Source organism: Branchiostoma belcheri, unplaced genomic scaffold, assembly GCF_001625305.1.
Source record: "Branchiostoma belcheri isolate BF01 breed outbred unplaced genomic scaffold, Haploidv18h27 scaffold57, whole genome shotgun sequence".
NCBI classification, from domain to species: Eukaryota; Metazoa; Chordata; class Leptocardii; order Amphioxiformes; family Branchiostomatidae; genus Branchiostoma; species Branchiostoma belcheri.
This window is the reverse complement of record NW_017804209.1, coordinates 1,232,514-1,253,666: the sequence shown is the minus strand read 5'-3', so window position 1 is coordinate 1,253,666 and position 21,153 is coordinate 1,232,514. Positions and strand designations below refer to the sequence as shown.

The 21,153-nt window shown below is 45.0% G+C and overlaps 2 protein-coding genes across 9 annotated transcripts in view; one reads left to right on the top strand and one right to left on the bottom strand.

The window, feature by feature from the left end:
- The first annotated feature begins 233 nt into the window (after positions 1–233).
- LOC109481648 lies at positions 234–3,935 on the top strand. Its single transcript, XM_019784226.1, has 4 exons — positions 234–392; positions 1,834–1,970; positions 2,413–2,485; positions 3,058–3,935. Exons 1-4 carry the CDS (start codon positions 234–236, stop codon positions 3,535–3,537), a joined length of 849 nt encoding a protein of 282 aa, XP_019639785.1. The 3' UTR covers positions 3,538–3,935.
- Positions 3,936–4,466: 531 nt separating this feature from the next.
- Positions 4,467–21,153, bottom strand: part of LOC109481677 (neurofilament heavy polypeptide-like) — a 74,512-nt gene continuing 57,825 nt past the window's right edge. For 6 of the 8 annotated variants that reach the window (XM_019784251.1, XM_019784252.1, XM_019784253.1 and 3 more), the window contains 15 exons: positions 20,825–20,863; positions 20,430–20,539; positions 19,850–19,956; positions 19,303–19,420; positions 18,683–18,746; positions 17,378–17,561; positions 16,677–16,846; positions 16,081–16,213; positions 13,697–13,910; positions 12,764–12,856; positions 11,247–12,182; positions 10,439–10,549; positions 9,670–9,783; positions 9,361–9,425; positions 4,467–8,848 (listed from right to left, as the gene is read on the bottom strand). In XM_019784251.1, the coding sequence (XP_019639810.1) occupies positions 8,755–8,848; positions 9,361–9,425; positions 9,670–9,783; positions 10,439–10,549; positions 11,247–12,182; positions 12,764–12,856; positions 13,697–13,910; positions 16,081–16,213; positions 16,677–16,846; positions 17,378–17,561; positions 18,683–18,746; positions 19,303–19,420; positions 19,850–19,956; positions 20,430–20,539; positions 20,825–20,863 (2,552 nt within the window). In that variant the 3' untranslated portion in view covers positions 4,467–8,754. The remainder of the gene's footprint in view (positions 8,849–9,360; positions 9,426–9,669; positions 9,784–10,438; positions 10,550–11,246; positions 12,183–12,763; positions 12,857–13,696; positions 13,911–16,080; positions 16,214–16,676; positions 16,847–17,377; positions 17,562–18,682; positions 18,747–19,302; positions 19,421–19,849; positions 19,957–20,429; positions 20,540–20,824; positions 20,864–21,153) is intronic. The other 2 variants (XM_019784254.1, XM_019784258.1) reach the window with 2 other exon arrangements.

Genomic DNA, 21,153 nt, shown 5'->3' with positions numbered 1-21,153 from the left:
AGAGAGGCGCTGTAAGAGTCCTGCAAGACCCAAAAGGCTCCTTGCAAATCTACTGTGAGATGTTCCTGTCCCTGTACTTCCTGGCCCTACTGTGGCCGGACCTGTCGACTGGGGCAGCAATGCGTGGTCAACCGGACCTGTTGGCCGGAGAAATGCCGGACCTGTCGGCCGGAGCTGTGGGCGGCCAGACGGACCTGTTGGCCGGAGAAATGCCGGACCTGTTGGCCGGAAAAATGCCGGACCTGTCGGCCGGAGCTGTGCGCGGCCAGACGGACCTGCAGCTGACCGCCGGAGCAGCCGTGCGAGGGCAGACCGGCTGGTGCACGCAGACCGGGCAGTACTACGACCCGACCTCGCCACACGCAGCTCCCCAGCAATGCTGCTTCTTCCAGGTAAGCCTAGGGAGGCCTAGCCTGAGTGCCAGCCTTGCTAGCTAGCTTTAGTCTAATCTCCAAGCAGATTCGGTGGGGCAAGGGGACTTTATATTGGCCAGTCCTGTATCCACTGGCCGCCTGTATCCAACGTTCGCCCCACGATACAGGATACAGGCGGGCAATGGATACAGGACTGGCCAATATAAAGTCCCCCTGCCCCACCGAATCTGCTTGGAGATTAGCTTTAGTCCCCGTTGGCGGGGAGCGGACTAAACCTAACAAGGCTGACACTCAGGCCTAGGGAGACCCACACACAATCGTCTTAAAACATACCATTTTGCAGTGCTAAAAATTTCGTCTTCAACACTTATTTGTCCTTATTGCTTATCGTGTAGTACATGTTCGTGGTGGGGTCAGAAGGTCCTAAAATTTCACCTCCATGCGATGTCGAGAAGGTACAAGTTTTAGCCCCCCAACATCTCCAACTTTTCGGGGAAGTTCATAAAGAATGACTGAGGGAATGATTGCTTATGATAAAAGCTGATCAGGTCTACATTTTGAGAATGAAGATAGGAGCGACGGCAACAGCAATGTTTTTTTTTCTTTTCAATTTTATCTATTTTCAGGAACTTTCATACACTCTCTCACAAATTAGAATTACATCAAGACCAGCTTTAACTTTTTGAATACAGCTACTTGCCACATTTCGTTTTGAAATAACTATGTACGTAACGCTGCAAATCAATCACGAGAATTTTCAGTGGTCTGCCGCAAACTCCGCGTCGTTTTTGTATTCAGACAGATAGGGTTGAAAAGTTTGCCCGTTTTAGATAGAAAATGACTACAACGCGGTGCGGCATGTTAACCATCATTCAACGAAATGAAATAAAGGGAAGACATATAATTTTCTCTTTTCATGCCTTAAGTCAGGTCATTGTTGCTAAGGCCACACCGACTTAATTCTATGGATGACATCCGCGCGCGCATTGATTTTCGCCTGTTCTAAAAAGAGAGATCATGTCCACCGAGGCTCTGGCATGGCTCTAGGCCTGGGTAGTCCAAAGCACTGGTAGCTAGCGACAATACGGAGCCGGGCACCCAGGCTACCGAAGCTCAGGCCAGGACTCAAGAACTCAGTACCTACGTACAGTGCTGATTCATAAATTCCCCCAAAAGCCTGGCTTGTCGTATACGTCGCTATGTACTGCCGCAAATTCAGAGTACCAGTTTTGTATTCCTATGGTTTATTAGCATTTTTATTTTTGGCCGGATTTTTTTTATTCGCCCGCGCTCACTAGCTAGTTTGGAGGTCTTCAGAGGATGTCATCCATAAAATTAAGTCGGTGTGGCCTGTGGGTGTGTAAACGTAGGCGAGGAAAACATGAAATTGTCTTGTACAAAGTGTTTACCTGAGGCAAAGTGGTTCACCTGGCGATGACGTCACCCCCCTCCCCCGCAGGGATCGTGGTACACCCCCGGCAGTGACGTGACGGCGCACCTGGACACCTGCGTGACGTACGTGACGTACTGCACGTCGCTCGGACACCTGCAGACGAAGCATGACGTCAGCCCCTGGTGCTGCGCCGTCGACGGCAGGTACTTTTTTTTTAAAATTCAGAATCACAATGATGGTTACAAATGAAAAGACATGGACTAAGTGGCTGCGAACTCAAGTTAGGTACAACTTATATTCTCGCAGCCACTTTTACAATGAAAGAAAAATATTCTACAAGACGTTTGAAAATACATGAGACCTCGCGTGAGAAACAAACCTCCCGTCCCAGAAGACACATACAGTTAGAAGCGTTTTGTTTCTTTTATATAATACTGTGCGGCTAACATTATTTTGCAGTTGATATCATACGAATAAAGAAAACTACCGCGGAGAACTAAATGCTGTTTAGAATTGTCAGAAAGGGTACTTAAATCAACAATATTACCAAGTATACTTGAAAGCTTGCCAAAGAGGACTAAGCGCTGATAGGTTTATATAAAGCAGTGCAATAGATAATGAGCAATCGTTTCGCATGTTCGGCAGGTACTTTCCGCACGGTGACGTCACCTACAGCGAACCTAGCGGCTGCCTGGTGAAGTGCGAGATGGGCACGCAGGTAAGGGCGACCTCTAGTGTTTCGTGTTGGAACTGCACTGCAATTAACGTTATCAGGCTGTAGCAAAGCAGCATTTAGTACTCTCCAAGCAGAGGTTGATGGTGGAAGATCGTTTGCTTTTTATATATGGCCCTTTTTTGTTACTACCACCAACTTGGGTGGGGAAATGGTTACAGATTGGCCAATTTGATACTACCCACCAAAAGATCTGCTTGTAGATTAAGCATTTAGTAGATACCTTTTTGGTTGATATCTATGTAGATTTAACAATAAACCAAAACAAAAAGAAAACATACTACTACTACTACTACTACTACTGTCAGTCAGTGACATGTGTGTCTAAAACACGTATTTGCACCGAACATGTCGCACTGAAATTTTCTCTCAAGTTCTGTTGACACTTTTCAACACAGTTGCCGCCCGTCGAGTTTCTTTACTTCCTAACAAGTGTGCATGGGATAAACTCCACACACAAAAGCATTATAAAGAGGCTGTCGTTAATGTTATGTGTTACACAGATAACTGTAGCATCTAACAGCTCAACAATGTTCACCGACTATTTCTGACCACAGGTGATCCAAGGTGACTGGACGCTGTGCTCGAACCCGCCTCCGGACGCGCAGAAACAAGATGGCTGCCCCCACCAAGGTCAGCACCTCGCCACCAACGTTACCATAGTAACCTACCGGGACAACTGCACGACGGTTGGTCTGAGGTGCCACCCATCCGGTCTCATGGTCAACTTCACCTTGTCAAATCCGAACTGCTGCATCAAAGATGGCGTCTTCTTCCCGCCCGAATCGCTCGTCGAATCGGAGGCTACTTTCTGCCAGGCGCGGGGGCTGTACTGCCGCAAAACGGGCGGGCGGCTGGAGCCGTTCTCTTACGACAACCCGCGCTGCTGTAGCTATGGCGGGAAACTTTACGTTCCCGGTGACGTCATCACGTCACACAGCGTCGGCTGCGTCACCACGGAGACGTTCTGCGACGACAGCGCGCAGGGACAGGGGCTGGTCGTCATGGCAACGCACGCGGAGGACAACTGTTCATAAATCGATGCAAAACTAGAAAAGTAACATTTGCAAAACAAATGCATAATGTGTACCTTTGCATACGGTCTGCTCTGTTGATTCTTACTCAAACACATTCACATACAGGTAACTTGTTATATGGTGACAAGAGCCTAAATGCCTATGAAATTGCAACATTATGTAGCCAAATACCAGTTACTATGGTGACAGACGTCAACAAATGAGGCCATTGGCCAGGTCAGAGGTTACTTTTGGAGAAGAGGAGGAAGAAACTGAGCTAAAACAATGTTTTCCTTCGGTATACATAACTGTGAAAATGTCAGCTTAGTTTAATTGGCACTGTGTGTAGATTCAGAATAAAGTCTAACGTTACAAAACTGTCATTTCTGTGTTCTACACTTTTGTTTCGTTGTGCTAAAATGTAAGTAAAATCTCTCATTTGCCATAACTCGGTTACAATCACTAAGGTTTTGAATGAGACACATCTAACTTTTAGATCCAAACGCCAAAGGAAATAGGACTAGGATCTGCTTTTAAGTCAAGAACCCTTTCACATGACTTAACCTTGTTGAAAAGCGGCCTTATGGTCCAACAAGCAAATGACAACAAATAAAAACATTGAATTGATAACGAACACTAGAAAGGTAACATTTGCGAAGCAAAAGCATAATGTTTACCTTCGCATATGGTCTGCTCTGTTAATTCTTACTCAAACATATTCAGTTATCTGGTCAGACAGGAATATGAATCCCTCCTACCATAAAATTGCAACCCAACACCAGTTACCATGGTGAGCGACGTCAACAAATCAAGTCATTGGCCAGGCCAGAGGTCAGTGTTTGGAACGGAAGAAGAAGAAACCAAGGAAGAAACGAAGCAAAAACAATATGTTTTCCTTCGGTAAACACAATAAGTAATGACTCCTTGACTCAAGCACGACAGACCGCGTGTTTTATATATACAACATAGAAAGCGAATGAACTTTATTGGCAGAGCGTCCAGACATTGAACACTTTCACTGCTGCACAATAGCTAGTAATGTCCACTGCCTAACTACACTACAGGTAGGGCAAGATCCAGCTGACTACACATCTAGCCAGTACTGCAGTACCCACGGGAGTCAACAGGAGGCGATGTGGTCACGCCTGTCAGCTGGCGTGTTACTGGCTCCCCCTGTAGACCACCCTGGGTACTGCACTAGTACAACGGCAGACAAGGTTTTTAGAGATTCGTACATTTTGTCATGATAGGAACCGATTTTCATAGCTATACGTTAATTTGGAAGATTTCCATCTCATAACTAACAACATGTAAACGTACAAAACAGTCAATTTAGGAAATAGTTCCAGGTATCATCAACAATGCAAAAATAGAGTTCATGGTAAATTCAGCTCCATATCGAAGTAAAGCATACAAAAGGGCTCAATAGGACTCAGTCTTTCCAAATCATGCAAAAAAATAGAGGGCAACAAATTTGGAGGTAAGAAAAGTTGCTTGAAGCCAGACTCGGTGTAGAAAAGCTGGTAGATTTTATAGTTGTACTTCACAATCACACAGTTAAGGCAGAGACATCATTGGTAAGCTCACAACTGGCCACAGGGACAGACCAACACACAGGGTCGTCAGGGGCTCCTGTCAATCATTCTGGTCGCCATGGCAACACAGGGTCGTCAGGGGCTCCTGTCAATCATTCTGGACACCATGGCAACACAGGGTCGTCAGGGGCTCCTGTCAATCATTCTGATCGCCATGGCAACACAGGGACGTCAGGGGCTCCTGTCCATCATTCTGGTCGCCATAGCAACACAGGGACGTCAGGGGCTCCTGTCAACCATCCTGGTTGGCATGGCAACACGTTAACCAATCATGCACTTGGCTGTCATGAGATGTTTCTCACTGCCATGCCTTTCAGTTTTACACATTCTTGTCTGATCCGCTTGTCACTCATCCGTGTTGCCATGGCTACCCAGGACTGGTGTTGACCTGTCTTCCTTATAAGGATAAATTCTAAACTGTCCACACAGTAAAAACCTTTCCGTTCTCCCAAGGTCACAGAACCCTCTGAGGGAGGGGGGCGGCACACCCGTTTCTCACACTCTTTGCTGATTGGATGACTGTTGACCTTTGCCCCCACCCACCACACTACCAGGCCCCAGGACGGTTCCTCTGGTCCCTCTGGGTGTGAATTCCAGTATGGAATCCTGGCCAGAATTCTGGATGGGAATTCCCGCATGGAATCCTGACCTGGAATTCCAGGCTGAATCCAGAATTTGCTGGTGACATTCTGTCCAGGGACCTGGGTGGACCATGGGAGCATCCATTTTTGCTGAAGGGGAGGGCTGGGCTCAAAAAAAGTCAAAGAAGATCATACAGTACTGCATATTGGTGAAGGAAGGCCTGTCCTCCCCTGCCGATGTAATGGATGCACCCATGTTCACATGGAATCTTGCCATCACTATTAACAGTCGAGATGGCAACTCTAGGCCTTAAAGTCACGGGATACACGGGCAAGACGCTAGCTCAGGATCTTAGAACAGACAACAGGTAATGCAGAGACAGGGCCACTTTTATTCTCAGTCGGTGTTCAGCTTTCGCAAATCATTTCTGGGTGGCAACGAATTGGAGGTTTCTTCTTTCTACCAAGCGGGTTTGTCAGTGCATTACACGGTCTGTTCCGGTACATATTGTAACATTGGGCAAGAAACAGTGGCACACATTATTACACTAAAACACAACTTAACCAAACTTAACCTAGAGTATCACACAAAAATACCTTGTTTATGTCCTGATTCTTACACTTGTTAATTAATCCTAGCAACATTAGTAATACTTGTAGTGGTAACCTGAAATATCACGTAAATCTTATAAATACAGAAAATTGGCACAAAGAAATATTATTAAACGGTTACAAAAGATACAGACATCTTGTTATTATCAAATTATCCTTTACAGAAAGAAATATTCCACATTTGTGCTCACTTAGTAATTAATAACAAACCCTGAAAATAATCCTCACACAGACACAGCGTTTTTGCAAATAATTCCAAAGTTTCGATTTCTAGATTTCCAACAAACAAGCCAGTCAGACGCCTCATTCTCCCCACAAAGATGTCCAATCAACGAACAGAAACTTGTGCAAAAATATGGCAAGAAAACAAAAACGTGCTGTAAGAATAGGTACCAACACAGCGATGTTAGCAGGGAACACGCTTTGTCGGGTTTGCGCCACGCCACGGAACTTTGGCACGTGTTTAAATTGACAGAAAACAGCCAATCAGAGTTAAAACGCTCGGGAAATAATTGGCACGAAAGTCAGGATAGAGAGAAGTGACTGTAGAGAAACTGATCGTGTGTATGTGTAGAGGTAATTAGTACGCAGAAGGACTGTAGAGCAACGAATGACGATTTAAGTTTTTCGCATCAATGCTGGAAAATTTGGTGTCATGTCGGCTTGCTTCAGTGTTACTTACACGCCATGTTCACGACTTACTAACAAATTCTAAATGTCGCACCCCCATATCGGAATGGAAGGTTCCTGACCGAGTTGTTGCTACAGGCGTGGTGGCGACAAATCGGGGCAAACCATTTCAATGTGGGGAAGGTAGAGAATGACTACTGATCTTGTGGCATAGACAGAACATCGTAGTTGGTTGGATGTAAAAGTTACTAGTATTCCATCCGCCGTAAAACGCAACGTACGATGCTTTGTCAGGTAACCACGAGATAGGAAAGTCTACTGGCTTGCGAGGCAGCAGCCATCTTGGATGACCGTCGGCCATGTTGGTTGACGATTTATATTGTGAAACGTACGACTGCGCATCGAGATTTGGTGTGTCTCTCGCTATGAGCTGCCTTGTACAGAGACCACGGAGCCTGTTCACTGCCACACAGTCAAGCTGCCTCTCCAACACCCCCGTCTCCGACTCGTCATGGAATGTTCCAAGTAAGCTCACGCCCTAATATGGAATGGTGCCTCGTTCCTGGAAAAATTTTTTGAGCTGTTTTTTTTGTTGTTGTTTTCGATTTGGCCTTGGCCAGAGGAAGTGTTGGAGTGATCTCAAGGATTTTTTTCTAAGACAATTATAGATCTTTAAGACATATTTTAAGAGCAGCGAGTGAACAGACCGGTGCATCTCCAAGTCCGCAGGGCCCCTTGTTTGTAATACCACTGGTGGTGTTGACATGGTCAGAAAAACCCCTTCTAAAGTGGCGACAAAGTGTTGTACAATCTGTAACAATGCGCAGTGGTAAGTTCAGCAGTTAGTTGGGCACTACAGACGAAACCTTATACAACAGTTACCACAATTTTTTTTTCTTAATTTTTTTTTGGAATAATTTTTTTTGCACCCTTTACAAAGTGGAAATTGTATAACTGTACACGAGGCAATCATCCCACAACACAAAAACGCGCAGCCCTGGAAGTCAGCTGTCGGCAAGAACAGGCTTGTACAGGCCGCGGAACAGGCTTAAACAGGCCTAGAACAGGCTGCAGATTTGGAAGGGTGTGCAAGGTCATGCCGCTGCTTTTTAAATTCATTCCACTAAACTGGAAAACTCTGACGTAATTTTGCCATGACCGCGGACTATAGCTACTCTGGACTAACATGCGACATTACTAGCCTATCTTTTTTTTACGGGAATTTTGTTCGGGCACCAAAAGAAAACATGTACGGAAGTTTACAGCAAACTTGGTGTCAAGGTCAACGACAAGGCTGAGGAGCACATGATGGTCACATGCACACAGCATGATCATCACATGCACGTCACATGATTAAGGTTATCAACAGGCAAGAAAGGTGGCTAGCTATCTCCGCTGCAAACTCTCACAGATTTTCAACTTTACAGTACGATTCATACATACCACAGTTTGACAGTTTTCAGCAAAAAGTGGCGGAACATTGGTAAGTATCGCTACAATTTTTAGTTCTTCTCTATTTCCACAACGCTCAAGCATGTATACAACACACATTCCGCTTCACGCATACATTGCCCAAATTTCAACAACAGCCCCAAATGGAACTTTCTTTGCCACTCATTCTTGAGCACCAGAATTCATCATAAAAGGTCGCCTTCTCTCAAATTTCCACAAACTACTGTTGCCAAGGAAGCCTGACGGTTCCAAAGTCTTTCCACAACCACACAAAAAGAACGTACGTCAGGACAACTAAGTAGAGTAACCATTTGGAATGCACAATAAATTCTGTGTAGGTAGGAATTTTCTCTCGGGGCGCGCGGGAGTTACTCCTTTTTCTCCTCCTCCGGAGCAGCAGCGGCCGCCGCGCTCCCCTCATCTTCCTTCTTCTCCTCCGTCGGCTGCTCGCTCGCCTCGGTGCTGGGAACAGAAAAACAACGGAGGTCAGGATCACGGTCATGTGAGGATCATGTGACAGCCATGTGATGATCATGTAATGATCATGTGACAGTCGTGTGATGATCATGTGAGGATCATGTGACAGCCATGTGATGATCATGTAATGATCATGTGACAGTCGTGTGATGATCATGTGAGGATCATGTGACAGCCATGTGATGATCATGTGACAGTCATGTGATGATCATGTGATAATCATGTGACAGTCATGTGATGGCCATGTGACAGTCATGTGACAGTCATGTGATGGCCATGTGAAAGTCAAGTGATGATCAAGTGATGGTCAAGTGATGGTCATGTAACAATCATGTGATGATCATTTGACAGTCATGTGATGATCATGTGACAAAAAGTCGTGATGTTCATGTGACAGTCATGTGATGATCATGTGACAGTCATGTGATGATCATTAGGGATGTACCATTACTGACCTGGGGTAGATATGTAGTGTTTAGGGGTGTACCACTACTGACCTGGGGGCTGCTGCCTCTGCCTCGGGTTGTGAAGTGCTCTCTGGTTTGGCGGCCTCTTCCTCTGGCTGCAAGATATAAAAATACATTATTTCTTCTCTGGCCAAGCACGCAAATACTGAGATCTTACAAATTCATGGACACAGAAAACAGTTCTTCTTTTTCTTAATATATAGGCAGAGTAAGCACTAAGAAGTAGACAAACTTTTAGAAGGAGAAACGGAAGGTGAAACCAATGATGATGTGAACAGCTTGAGACACTGTAGATCTTCTTTAACCACACTTTCTCTCCTCAGAGAAACCAAGACGTACCTTCTCCTCCTTAGCCTCTGCAGTCTCCTCCTTGGGCCCGTCTTCCGCGGCCGGGGCCTCCTCCTTGCCCTGCACCTCTCCATTCTCCTTCACATCTCCGTCCGCCTTCTTCTCCTGGACACAAACAAACAAACAAACAACATCAAACAGACTCTCAGGCTCACACGTTTGCCCAGGGTAAGGAACAGGCTCTACGCAAACTGCCGCTACGTTTAGGCCTAGGAAAAAAAGTGTTGTGTTTCCTGTTCCAGTCCTGACAAAAATTATGGTCCATAGGTAGGGATTATCTTTTTTATGTCTTTCTTTTTTTTTAGACTTTGGTGATCTCTAGTGATCCAACTTATACAATACAGTTTAACCAAGTAAAAGTTGCATGAGCACACTTCTAGTTTCAATGTCAATGTTGAAAAACTGAGTGTACAATGTTTCATCACTCAGATGTCAGATCATGGAGCTAGAAAAAGTCGATCAGCTCAAAAAATTTAAGTCCCTTGCAGGGGTCCACACACAAAAAAAGGCTAGGGTTGGCAGTTTTTCTAGGGTCGGTCGGGAAACACATTTTTGTTTCCTAGGCCTAACTCTATCTACTCCCCACGGACCGGACTCACACAGGCATGCAGGCCACCTGGACAGTTTTGTTTCCCCGTTAACGAAGGAGCGTTAACGAGCGATGCGACGTGCAGATTAGCGCCGTTAGAGACTGCTAGAGGAGAAGGTAAGGAGTTAGTGAGACAGAGGAAAGGAGCTGCCGTCACACTTTTGTTCGTACTTCCGTAACTTCTTCCTTGGCTTCCTCCTCCGCCACTTCCTTCGTGTCTGCGTCTCCTTCCTGGGTCGGCACGTCTCCGTTCACTTTCGCCTCCCCGTCGGCCTTCGGCTCCTGCAACACATGGTTCACATGATCAGCACATGATGGGCACATGATCATCACATGATCATCACATGATCAGCACATGATTGGCACATGATCGTCATATGATCAGCACATGATCATCATGTGATCAGCACATGATGGGCACATGATCAGCACATGATCACTACATGATCAGAACATGATCATCACATGATCATCACATGACGGCACATGATTGTTACATGATCAGCACATGATGGACACATGGTTGTCATGTGATCATCACATGTCCAAAGAAAACATCTCTACAAGCCATAGTTTTTGTTACCTTGGCACACTTTCAGTGGCAAATGACCTTGAATGTCAATCAGAAAGTTTACTTTATGTTCAGAAACATATTTCACAGAGTTAAATGATTATCACATGATCACTGCATGCACATCACATGACCACCTTGTGATCACGGGCAGGCCATGGCATTCTGGGCAGTGCCTGTTTGTCTGTTCACTACAGGCTACAGGTGCAAACAACTGATAAACACAACCCAGGAGAACTGTAAGGTGGAACAGCCTTCCACTGGAAGGGAACTAGAGTGTAATGGAACGGTAGGATGAGACCTCCGGTGGGAGGGGGGTGAGAGTGTTGACAGTTTCTAGGAGAGAAAAAGACGTGCAGAGAAATGATTAGTAAACTGTGAGATGAACAGTGAGCCACTACTGCATACTTCTGTTGGCTCCGGACTTTCTGTCTCCATGGTTACTGTGGTTTCCCGGGCAACGAGTGCTTCTTCAACAGCCTCTATCTCCGTGGCAACAGGTGATTCTGTTGCAGGCTCTTTCTCCGTGGTAACAGGAGATTCTGCTGCAGGCTCCGTCTCCGTGGCAACAGGAGATTCTGCTGCAGGCTCTGTCTCCGTGGCAACAGGAGATTCTGCTGCAGGCTCCGTCTCCGTGGCAACAGGTGATTCTGCTGCAGGCTCTGTCTCCGTGGCAACAGGAGATTCTGCTGCAGGCTCTGTCTCTGTGGCAACATGTGATTCTGCTGCAGGCTCTGTCTCCGTGGCAACAGGAGATTCTGCTGCAGGCTCTGTCTCCGTGGCAACAGCTACATCCTGAACATTCTCTGTCTGTCCAACATCAGACATCTCTATGGTAACCTCTGTCTCCTTGACAACCGGCAACTCCTCTGGTAGGGCCTCAGTTTGATGCTCTTCTTCTGTGGCTGTGTCTTCTTCGACCTTGGGAGACTCCTCGACCTTGGGAGACTCCTCGACCTTTGGAGATTCTTCGACCTTGGGAGATTCTTCGACCTTGGGAGATTCCTCGACCTTTGGAGATTCCTCGACCTTTGGAGATTCCTCGACCTTTGGAGACTCCTCGACCTTGGGAGATTCTTTGACCTTGGGAGATTCTTCGACCTTAGGAGATACCTCGACCTTTGGAGACTCCTCGACCTTGGGAGATTCCTCGACCTTGGGAGATTCCTCGACCTTGGGAGATTTTTCGACCTCGGGAGACTCCTCGACCTTGGGAGATTCCTCGACCTTGGGAGATTCTTCGACCTTGGGAGATATCTTGACCTTGAGTGGCTCTTCGACCTTGCCTGTCTCCTTAGCTTGCGAAGACTCTGGGAGTTCCTGTGGCTCATCAGTAGTTTGCTCCTACAAGTAACAGTTTGGTGTGAAAGGCATGTTAGCAGACAGGTTGCCATTGTAACAGACCACTCCACCCAGCAGGCAGCACCTGATTGGTCAGTGACCATCATGTGACATGGGCCAACCAATCAGGGAGCTTTGCCAGCTGGGTGAGCCATCTGCTTCGCTAGGCAGAGGGAACAGAAGTAACATGGACGTAACAAGGGGAAAGTGGGAGAGTCGGATGGGAAAGTAAACAACAACATGAAGAAAGGAACGTAAGGTAAACAAACAGCCAACAACTACAAACCATTCATTCACTACTTCATTTAATACAGCTCTAGAGTCACCCTAAGTTTCTAAGTACGCATTACACAGAACAAAGGAAGAAAAGATTTATTTTGTTAAGATCAACATTCCAGCTAAGAGGGAAGGAAGGAAGGAGAGAATGAGGAACGGAGAACACCATTCCAGCAGGCCATCCTACCAGGAAGGGAGAAACACTGTGTCCTCTAGACTAGAAAAGGAGTGAGTCAGTAGGAGTTCATTAACGAGGCACTAATTAGCTAATGAAGGAAAGGTTAGAGGTCATGCAGAGGTCAGCGTACTTCCGTGGCGTCGGGTTTGGCTTCGGTGTCGATGGCGGGCGTTGGCGTGGCAACCTCTCCATTCTCCTTCACAGCTCCGTCAGCCTTTTTCTCCTGTGGGTTTAGATGGGGGGGGGGAGGGGGAGCTTAGCACATTTCTACAATCATCAATATTCCATGGATGGCTTCAACAAACAAAACCTTAACTCATACATCATTTACGTCGGTGAAGGTTAGGCATCCAGATAACAAGATACGCCCAAAATACTCAAGCAACTGGATATGATTTTGGAAACGGTCAGACATTTCCTTCTGTGTCATTGACGAAAAGTAGTGGATGCTACCTGAAACGTCTGACCATTTCCAAAATCATATCCAGTAGCTTGAATAACTGTTTCATAGCGTATCATACATCAATTACAAATCAAGTCCTGTAGAAAACCCTAGGTTTTGCTACATGTTAGATTTTGTCAACTTCAGGCTTAGCACATTTCTACATTCTGTTCATTGGACCTGGTTTAACAAATTCATACTTCAATTAGATTATTGTAGATGATTGAAGTTCAGTTCTTTAACACAACCTGAGTAAATTTTTTCAAATTACAAACCAATGTCATGAGTACTTCACACAGGTTTTCACAATCACAATACAACATTAACTTCATCAAATTAAATTAGCAACAACTTAACCCTTGTCCTGCGGGGCCCATATATATATGGGCTGCACATACAGTACCATCTATATAGTGCCCTGTATATGTGCGATTTGGGGGTGTTTCTCGTGCAACGCATCACACCGCAGCGAAACGCAACGAATGCGGAAGTAACTACGCCACCGCGGGGCAAAAAAACTCAAGGGTCTGTAACCTGATTAAGACATGAAATTATTTGAAAATATCGTGTACAAATTGCCAGCAGGACAAGGGTTAAGACACTAAAGACTGTGAGACTGACCTCCTTGGGCTCCTCAGGCCTGTTCTTGGGGTGACCCTTGTACTTGGAGGTTTTCTTGACGAAGCCTCCGTCCACGAGGGAGTACGCCATGTCCAGAATCGTCTCGTTCAGCGGGCGCTCCTCGATGCCGAGCACGTCCTTCATGCGTTTGTTATCGCAGGTCAGAACTTTCCCCACGTACGGGACCACCATCCTCAGGCCACCGTCAAACCAACTGGTGGAAAAATAACACTTGTTAGGCTGACGAACTTAATTAATCATTGCACTCCAAAGATCGAAGTCTGAGTCACACAATTAACAAAAGATGTGGCAGGAATTCAGGTTTGTTGATGAAGGTTAGACTAATCTCGAAGCAGATCTTTCAGTAGCCTCAAAAGACAAGATCGAATTGGCCAGACAGTATCTATAATGGACACTCCTCTGGCACCATATTATCTGCTTGGAGATTATGTCAGACATCCAGGTAGTGAGGTACACAAGGAAACAGTTAATTAAGCAACTGGATAGATTTTGAAAACTGTCAGACATTTCAAGTAGCAGAACTGTTACTACTTTTCGGAATCTGTAGTTGAACTGGTATTTATACTAAAACTATGACTTTATATGAGAATGAGTGAAGACAAATAAAATACCTTTTCAACTAGAGATTCTATTAGTCACGGACAACACGTGGTGGATGGGACTTGAAACGTCTGACAGTTTTCAAAATCTATCTAGTTGCTTGAGAAACTGTTTTCTTATGAATTCAGATTTTGTTTTCTTTATGTATAAAAATACACACCAACACAATTTGATAAAACTATGGAGTATGGAGAAAAACTAAAAAACAAACAAACCAGCAAGCACCTTGTAATAAAGCAAACACCCTGATCAACACAAAACACAAACAATGAAAATTACCAAACCAAGCATGAAGACACCAAAGAGAAAACAGGCACTGAAACTGCCCGCTATGGACAGCCACTACTGGTTGCTAGGCTACATGATGTAAGAACTCCACACCAAAAAACAAGGCGAAAAACATACACAACGGAACAACATGTACATGGTAGTCATAGCAACGGGCCCTGTCGTCATGACGATGACTGGAAACAAACAGGAACGAATGTTTATTCCACAAGGTTAGTAACACAGAACAAACACTGATGGCAACACAAAACGTACAGTGTTCTAGCCAGGATTTTTTCATAGCACAGAGGTCCGGTACAGAAGAGCAACTTTCGGGGCGCGAATCACGCTTTGAGCTGAAATGTTTTGAAACTCCTAACCCCCTGAGACACCATTTCTTGTTTAATGTGGAACAGATTTTGGGAAGTTAAGGTTTTCCCTTTGCTATAGCTTCATTCTAAAGTTATATTTTCGTTTTTGGCAAGATTTATGAAGGTTCTCCCTGCCAAATCACCCCTATGCTGGTTGAAACTTTAGTATAGGGGTCAAAATTATAGCATAGGGGTCAAAATTATAGCATAGGGGGTCAAAATCATAGCATAGGGGGCCCCTATGCTAAAAAAGGCCTGGCTAGAAAACTGACATACATCATTATACACCGGTAATAATCAATTCTGACATCAATTCAATTTTTCATGTGATCGATCGATGAAATTGATTCGACATCAATCATGCTGAACGACCTCTACTGTCACTTGACCTTCAAGTTTCTCATGTTCCCATGTAACCCAACACTGAAAATGCTGATGTGATGTACAAATTTTTAAACTCCCTGTAACTATGGAGCTAACCAATCAGCAGAAAGGATGTCTATTTCTCACATGCTGATTGGCTGAAGGAATTTTGGGCAGCTCATATAGTGGGGCTCAAACAACCAATCAGCATTTTTTATATATTTGCTATTTTCAGAATGGTGATGAACTAACCAATCAGCATTTATGTAACTCAAGGTTGTCCTCAAACAACCAATCAGCATTTCTGATACATTTGCTATTTTTGGAAAGTTGTTGAACTAACCAATCAGCATTTCTGATACATTTGCTGCTTTCGAAATGTTGTTAAAGTAACCAATCAGCATTTCCAATACATTTGCTATTTTCAGAATGTTGTTGAACTGACCAATCAGCATTGCCAATACATTTGTATTTTCATAATGCTGTTGAACTGACCAATCAGGATTTCCGATACATTGACAGTTTTCGGAATGCTGCTAAACCGACCAATCAGAGGAGGTTATTTGGACTTCTCACCTGCTGATACGCAGCAGGAACTTGGGGCAGCTCATAAAGTGGACATCAAACAACCAATCAGCATTTCTGATATATTTGCTATTTTCGGAATGTTACTGAACTAACCAATCAGCATTGCTGATACACTTGCAATTTTCGGAATGTCGCTGAATGGACCAATCAGAGGAAGTTATTAGTGCATCTCACCTGCTGATTCGCAGGAGGAACTTGGGGCAGCTCATGGTGGGGACGTTGTAGCCCTGCGGCTTGAACTCCTTGGCCAGGATCTGGGCCACTTCTCGCAGCCACATGTTCCCCTGCACAAGGATGTGCCGGTTGTCTGTAGGAAGGAACGAAGGAATGAAGTGAGAGAATGAATGAATGTTGGCCAGGATCTGGGCCACCTCTCGCAGCCACATGTTCCCCTGCACAAGGATGTGCCGGTTGTCTACAGGAAGGAAGGAACGAAGGAATGAGAGAATGAATAAAGCAATGAACTAGAAAGGTAACATCTGCAAAGCATATGCATAATGTTTACCTTCGCATAGGGTCTGCTCTGTTGATTCTTACTCAAACACATTCGTATATGTGGTCTAAATCCTTCCTGCTAATGCTATAAAATTGCAACATGATGTAACCCAACACTAGTTACCATGGTGACAGACATCTGGTTCAGGTCATTGACCTTATTTGTTTGGACTAGGAACCATACGCAATGTTCTCCTATAGGAAACAAACCTTGGCTGTGCGAGGATGCATGTTGCCTGACAGATGAAGTAAAGATGAAGTTATTATGGACCCACCTGCAGCCTGCTCATTGGTCAGAGCGATGATGTGAGCCTTGGCGACGTCGCGAACGTCGATGATGTTCAGGTTAATCTTCGGGACGGCCGGCATCGAACGCTGCAACAGCCGAACCACCGCCTCCATACTGGTGAAGGAGTTCTTACTGATGACTGGACCCATCACATATCTGGGAAGGAAGGAAGGAAAGAGTCAGGTTAGAGAGGGATGTAACACCACTGCCTCCATACTGGTGAAGGAGTTCTTACTGATCACTGGACCCATTACGTAGCTGGGAAGGAAGGAAGGAAAGAGTCAAATGAGGGAGAAAAACAAGTTCTCAGCCAAAAAAATTCACCTGCATTTTGGTAACAGTGGCTTTCCAAACACAAAAACATGAGAAACTGCTGACAATTAAACCAGGTTATCTAAGGAAGGGAAGAAACCAGTCTCATTCATTTCTGCGCTGTTCTAGCACCAAGGTTTGAACAAGCTCAAACTTCAGTTGCTATGTTTCGAGTTACTGTCCTTGCTCTAGTCTAAAATGTTCCTTCTCTAGAATAAAACTGAACTGATCCAGTAAAATTTCTGCTACAATAAAATCTCCGACTCACCCAGGGTTGAGCACCACGAGCTCAAACTTATGTTGGTACGTTTCAAGTTACAAAGTTCCTGCTCTAGCCTGCAATGTTCCTTCTCTAGAATAAAATTTCTGACTCACCCAGGGTTGAGCACGACGAGCTCAAACTTCTCCCCCTCCTTCAGGTCCTTCATGTAGTCCCATGCGGCCTTCTCGGCCAGGGCCTTGGACTTGAGGTAAGCCTGGGCGCGGTCCGTGTTAGTCCAGTCCTCCTCGGTGTAGACCTTGTTCGCTTCGGGCGCGGCTGGTTTGATATAGAGATTACCTTGTAGTGAGACCAACAAGTGTCATGTGACTATGTGTGGGTTGGCGTGGCAACGGGAGAGACTAATGCGCAGGAAAGGGGGGGGCAGGCTGCCGTATTTCCTCTATCTGAAGCACAACGATAAGTCTTGAGATTATCTTTGTTACTACAGCTGTGCTTCTGATGAGGGAAATACGGTAGATGCCGTCAAAGCTGGTTCTTCTGTCGTTAGAAATTTTTTTGTAATTTGTTTATTTTGATTTTTCAAAAAGGGAAAGGGAGGGCAAAACAGGTGTGAATGCACCTTTACAAGTTGCCCTCCCCCTTTAACAGCACTGAACATTTTTGAAGGAAATGTTTCGTTGAATGTGATTGTTTCTTAACATGCTTATGATGCATGAAAAAATGCAGAGGTCCACGGCATAAAATGTTGTGTTGGCAAACCTCAAAGTTTTCCTTTTTTGGAAACTTGTTTTGGACCCAACATTTTTTATGTGAAAGCTCAGAAGGCAAGACAGGAACCAGCTTTGATTTGCAAAACAAAGGTTAAAACAAAGGACTAAAACTAAATTGCAACAAGGAAATGAAAACAAAGCAAGACTATCTAAAACAACTGAATCAACAAAAATACAAATGAAAGGCATAAGGAAACAAACTCAAAGTAAGACTACTTTCTCTGGAAGGAAATAAAATGAGGTATGGCTGGTAGGCATCACGGGTAAGTTTGCAGGTGTTACTAAGGTATTTAGTACATAAAAGGAAACCAAATAGTTCAGACAACTACTTTTCAGCGGGGAGGGAGGGACTATGCTTGGGTCTGTCAGCACGTCGGCAGAACGTACTGCACCTGTGTGACACCTGTAATGCATTGTGCATAGTACTTCGGCAGAATGTCTCATAAAAGGTTGTATTTGCACATATAGGGTTAACATCCCAACTGTTGTTTCCAAATGTTATGTTGGAAAAGATATATCGTTTGCAACAGGCAAAATTTTTAATGCAAAGTTGACCAAAAATCCAACAAAAAACATTAAAAATCAGGGTTTGGTGCAGTACGTTCTACTGACGTGCTGGGTCTGCCTACACCGTCAGCCATGTTGACCTTGAGGTTGTGTCCCCAAGGTCGTAGGAAGCCGACTCACCACAGATGGCTGCGAGGGAGCTGGTGAGGATAACTCGCTTGATCTCACCGTTAGCTGCCACGGCCTGGGGGGAGGACAGGTGTCAATCATCGCGTTACTATGGTTACAGGTTGCTATGGCAACATGGTACACATACATGTAGGAGCCAATCAATCAGTTATTATGGCAACAGGATGGATAAAACTTTTGTTTTGTTACGCTTTGGAAAATGTATAAAAAACAACACCTAAAAAAGTAAGTCTGATAACAATGGTAACTACATTTTGTAATGTCAGCTTCATATTGATTCTATAGCAGCATTCAATCTGTATGTCCTGAATGAGGCATTTGATCGTCTTCTATTTCAGCTTGTTTGCACTTTTCTGTTCGACTCAAAATCAGTCTGACAACAATGACAACATGAGTAACCTACAGTGGATGCTACATTCTACTACAGATCCAACTGATCTGACACATCATTAGACTGTCAACCTGGCCATGGGTGCTGTCTGTTTAGTATGTACTTCCAGGTTTTACAGGTGGTAAGTTTTGAGAGAGAGTGGTGGAGTGTGAGTGTGTGAGTGACTGAGAGAGTGGTTGAGTGAGTGTGAAAGCAAGTGAGAGAGAATAGTTTCCCTGACCTTGAGCACGTTTGTGGTGCCCTCTACGGCGGGTTTGATGACATCGTCCTCGTTGCGAGGGTTGGTGAGGGGGAAGGGGCTTGCCGTGTGGATCACGTACGTACAACCCTCGATCAGGCTACAGGGAAACAAGAAACATTACAACAAGCAGTTGGCATTCCCCTCCAACCCACATGCCCCTGGCCTACCTCCCCTTTACCTGCTACCCCCTTGCCCAACCCTCAATAAAACAACAGTCGCAGGCAGTCCACACACTCCTTAAGGCCTCCCAGCCTCCTACATTTGTAGGGGTCAAGGTGTTCTTGTGGTTTGGTCCGAATCACAAGCAGACCCCAATGCTGTGCCCTTAGTACTGGAACTTTACTTCTTTCTTTCTTACACAGCTTGTACTTATTATATCAGGAGTGTTACTGTAGTTATGCAAAGCAAAGAAACACAACCACCCCAACACACCCCTTCTGAACACCCCCTGTACGTACCCCCTCCCGTACATACCCCTACATATCCCCCTCCTCAACCCCCCTTCTGAACACCCCCCTGTACGTACCCCCTCCAGCAGTCTGCGTCCAGAAGGTCGGCCTTGTGCAGCTGAAGGTCGCCGTACTCCCAGGTCGTGGGCCCCGTGTCCTCCGCCTTCGTCTCCTTCTGTTCCTCCTGAACAGGACAGAGGGCACAGGTCAGAGGGCAAGGGGCACAGGTCAGAGGGCAAAGGACACAGGTCAGAGGACAAAGGGGAGTTTTTAATTTCAAATCCCAAGTGATAAAAGTGATAAAAGTGAAGGAACTCCACCAAGTACCAGCAGCCCCCTGGGTTTAAATGTTTTACGAGGACCATCCCTGTCCTGTCAACTTCTCAACTAACTCAGTCATACACGTATTATTGAATTCAGTCCATCACAAAGCAATAAAACAAGTCTACTACTACTAGACTACTACTACTACTTCTATTACTACTACTACTTCTACTACTACTACTACTACTACTACTACTACTACTACTACTACTTCTACTACTACTACTACTACTACTACTGCTTCTACTACTACTACTACTACTACTTCTACTTCTACTACTACTACTACTATGACTACTACTATTTGTCTTCTCTCCATCTGTCCATCCTGACCTCTTTCTTCTCGGCAGCCTTCTCATCGTCCGTCTTCCCGTCTCCCTCCGTCTTCGTCTCGTCTGCCTTCACGTCGGCGTCTCCCTCCTTCTTCTCCTCACCTCCCTCAGCTGGGACACAAGGTCAGTGCAAGGTCAGTTCAAGGTCAGCTCAAGGTCAACAAAACTTCAGCACAAGGTCACTACAAGGTTAAAAAATCTTCATCACAATGTCATTACAAGGTCACCACAAGGTCAACAAAACTTAATCACAAGGTCATTACAAGGTCATCGCAAGGTCAAAAAATCTTCATCACAAGGTCATTACAAGGTCAACACCAGGTCAAAAAATTTTCATGACAAAGTCATTACAAGGTCACCACAAGGTGAACACATTTCCTAAATGTTTCATCCTACCTGGGGCTTCCTCTGTTTTCTCTTCTGTCTTTGCCTCAGCTGCAAACAGGAACAGGAGAAACAACATCTTGTTAGGAAATTTTTTACTTTAGTCAAAGGACTGTTCACAATTCAAGGGTTATGGTAAATTCATTTACTTTTGTGGTGGTTTCCTTTTGCAGCTTAAAAACAACATAAAACTAGAGAGGCCGACATTTGCTTGGGAGCAAATACAGCATATTTCAAGTCCATCTCCCTCCCACGCAAAAGTGGACTATTCCAAACTTACCCCAGTGTAAGTAAGGCAAAGATTCTCAAATAAATGAATTATATAGTAGCTATGTAATTGA